Source organism: Gekko japonicus, unplaced genomic scaffold (assembly GCF_001447785.1).
Source record: "Gekko japonicus isolate JY-2015 unplaced genomic scaffold, Gekko_japonicus_V1.1 scaffold115, whole genome shotgun sequence".
Lineage (NCBI taxonomy): Eukaryota > Metazoa > Chordata > Lepidosauria > Squamata > Gekkonidae > Gekko > Gekko japonicus.
The window spans coordinates 952,919-956,434 of record NW_015163095.1 but is presented as its reverse complement, the minus strand read 5'-3'; the positions used below and the strand labels follow the sequence as shown (position 1 = coordinate 956,434).

Here is a 3,516-nt window from a genome sequence, read left to right as displayed (position 1 = left end):
ATGAGGGAACTGGGCTTGCTCATCTTTTTCCTTTTTATTGGAGTCATACTGTTTTCTAGTGCCATCTACTTTGCAGAGGTGGATGAACCACGATCACATTTCTCCAGCATACCTGATGGCTTCTGGTGGGCTGTGGTCACCATGACGACTGTTGGCTATGGAGACATGTGTCCTACCACCCTGGGGGGAAAGATAGTGGGGACTCTATGTGCTATTGCAGGGGTGCTGACGATTGCACTCCCTGTGCCAGTCATTGTCTCCAACTTTAATTATTTCTACCACAGGGAGACAGAGAATGAAGAGAGACAAATATTGCCTAGGGAGGTAGAGAAAATACTGACGAGTGTGGTGACAGGGAATGGGAGTATGGACTCCCTAAACAAAACAAATGAAAATTATTCTCAAGACAAGACAAAAAAACATTGAGCAGCCACAGAAGATAGAAGGCTTGAGGGTGTATGAGGAACTTTGACTGACTGAAATACTGTGTCCACACTAACTCTGTCTTTCTTTTTTTTTAAAAAAAACATTTTGATTTTTCAGCCTTTCTTTTCTTTTTTTGATATCTCTGGTATCTTTTTGTGACTTTTTAAATAAACAAAAGTATTTCTTATCTCTCCTCCTTGATCTCCTATCTCTTTTATAATCAAATTGTAGGCTGCCTTTTTTTTGTTTGTTTCTCTGCTTTGAAATCAACACTTGTTTCCTACTGTGTGAGATGTTATGATAGAAAATGTTTGACCTCTTAAAAAATAACCTGCACACCTGCAAGCCTTTCCCAATTGGCTGTGAACACTGTGGGTGCTTCTGCACAAACAGATTTATGGCTGATTTCCTGCAAATGGCACATTTGGGGCAATCCTCATTTTAGTTGCTGCTAGTGCAGATAGCCCAATATGAGTCGCATAGGAGGGGGGAGCAAAACTGCAAACCCAGTAACAGGAAGTACCTGAGCCATACTCTGCTGTGTTTCCTGTTGACCTGCCACTGATCCCAGTGATGATTCTTAGGAACTGCCCATAGTTGTGAGGGGGAAAGCTTTCTGCATATGTTCAGAAGCATTGTCTATTTTCTGATTACTTCACAGGCTTCAGGATCAAAACCTGATACTAAATAGCAAATCGTAATGAAGTTCTCATGAAAATGGCATGCAGTTCTACCTGGACAAAAACTGGCCACTTCACCAAGAAGAGAATGATCTCAAGAATAATCAATGTTTGTAGTAATTTAGTGGCAGCATACATTTTAAAACTTGCCATTTAAAAGAAAATTGTGAAACTTGTAAAAATAAAAGGAAAAAGGACAGGAAGACTAAGAAATTTAACCTTGAATTTAAAATGTTATAAAACTTCATGGTAACCATAACTAGAACAGAATCTTGTAATAATGAGGGAGAATCTGGGGTCAATACCACTCAGTCCTGGATCTCTGCTAGAATACACAACCTAAGTGCTAATTTAAAACCACCCCCATCCAAGTTTTCATATTACTTGCATAATATTTGGCCATATTAGTTGCTGAGGTAAACGGATGCGGCTTTGTTTTCTCTAACTGATTTGTCAGTTAGGGTGCAGTATAAGGGAGGGGAATGGAATTATTTCATCCTGTCCCCAAACACATTCTTGTTCAAAAGCAACTATATTCCAGGTTGTTATGAGCTATTTATAAATTATTTAACTACGAAACATCTAAAATGAACTTCCTTTTTTGCGGTTGAAGTTTGAATATATGTAAGAGCAGATTTTTCAACTTTGCTGTGACCCCTCGCCCATTTCACTTTGTTCTGTTTATATCGATATGAAGCAATGGCACTGTGAATTAAATCTGTATGGAAGGTAAACAGAAAATGCTTTAAAAATTAGACTATCTCAGATTAAACAATCATGGTATTCATTTTCAAGGAAAAAATAAAATTGGCAAATTCTGCCAGCTGACCATTTATGATTTTTTAAAATCAGGTTTTCTAATTGATTTTAGCAATAACGGCAGATGTGATTAGAGGAAGAACCAAAATAGCAGGTCTCTTTTTCCCTCCTCCTTCTGCTCCAATTATTCTAGGTGTCAGTATTTCTAAATATGTACCTGTTCCCGATTTGCTGACTATTCCACCCATTTCCAACCTCATTTTCCCTAGCTGTCTCAGTTCTTTCATCCCTGCTCCTGCCTTGTACCACGGGGCAGGGCTCAATTCTAGTTTTAAACACTGGCTTAATCTGCAATATTCATACCCAGCTTCTCTGAAAATGCTTCAAAATAGTGTCCCCAACTCACTTGCCTTCATTTCTTCTCTAGTAGTTTCTCTCTTCCCCTTGTTTTATTCCCTCCTTCTAGATACATCAACTAATACTACATTTCACTTTTCTCTTGCCCTGCCCTGTTGCCCTGTCCTGATTCTATCCTCAGGCATTTCTCACAATAGGTACCTTTTCGTTTTTCAAACTATAAGCACGAGGCCTGTCCAAAACAATTATTCAAAAGCTTTTGTGAGACCTCTGCCTAAGAGTAACTATCGACACGGGACTGTGCCAGTTTCTGGAATAACCAGTAAACATATGAGGGCACTCCTGGCTTCCTTTAGTCACCTTACAGTAAAGATATTTCTCTAGGAATTATTCAAGACTGCATATGTTATTTCTGAACTGTTCAGAAATAGTACAGGAGACCATTTTCCTGTACTCGCAGCCCTGTGTTCAGTAGAACAAGCATCTCCCACAAATCTCTACTATTGTGGTTTCTAGAGGGGAAAAAAAGTAGTCACCATTTCAGAAGATGCAGAAAATGGTCTCATCTGGAAGCACTTTTGTAGGAATAGAAATATTTGTTCCTCTCTGAAAAGGTTCTTATACTCCTGCTCTCTCCACACATGAATGCTTCTCTTTAGTCATGTCACTTGAGCATTTATTTCCTCTCAACAAACACTTGGTGCTTTAATGCAGTTTATTCTCACTCAGGCCTAATTCATACAACCATGGGATATATCAGGGGTGGCCAAACTTGCTTAACATAAGAGCCACATAGAATAAACATCATATGTTTGAGAGCCACATGATGTGAACAAATATTACAGACATGTTTTTATTGAATAATATGCAAATTTGCTTTTTATTAACGTTAAATGAGACTGCCAAAAATAAAAGCAAAAGGGATAAAAATAGATACTGATTTGTCCAATTATATCTGTAGTCTGGGGGGGGGGGGCTTTGAGAACGCATTTCAAGCTAAAGTTGCTTTCTTTCTCTGCTCCCCCCTGCCTCAAGCCTACCCAGGAAAGGGAACACTGGCTCAGGAAGGGAAGATTGATCGGGGAATCATGCTTCCCCTTCGCTTTCCCAGCTGCCCTGCCGGGAGCCACACAGTATGTGTGAAAGAGCCGCATGTGGCTCCCGAGCCACAGTTTGGCCACCCCTGGTATATATGCTAGCTATCTGGAAATTCTGCCTATGCTGGCTCCCTGCCCCCCAGAGGCAGTAGTCGTGTGCAGCTGTGATCATGCATGGAACTGAGCTATTTACATGC

General features: G+C 40.0%; 1 protein-coding gene across 1 annotated transcript in view; it reads left to right on the top strand.

The window, feature by feature from the left end:
• KCNA10 (potassium channel, voltage gated shaker related subfamily A, member 10) overlaps positions 1 to 426 on the top strand; it is a 1,534-nt gene extending 1,108 nt beyond the window's left edge. Inside the window, exon 2 of the mRNA XM_015406560.1 lies at positions 6 to 426. Within this exon, the coding sequence (XP_015262046.1) occupies positions 6 to 426 (421 nt within the window). The remainder of the gene's footprint in view (positions 1 to 5) is intronic.
• Positions 427 to 3,516: the final 3,090 nt, after the last annotated feature.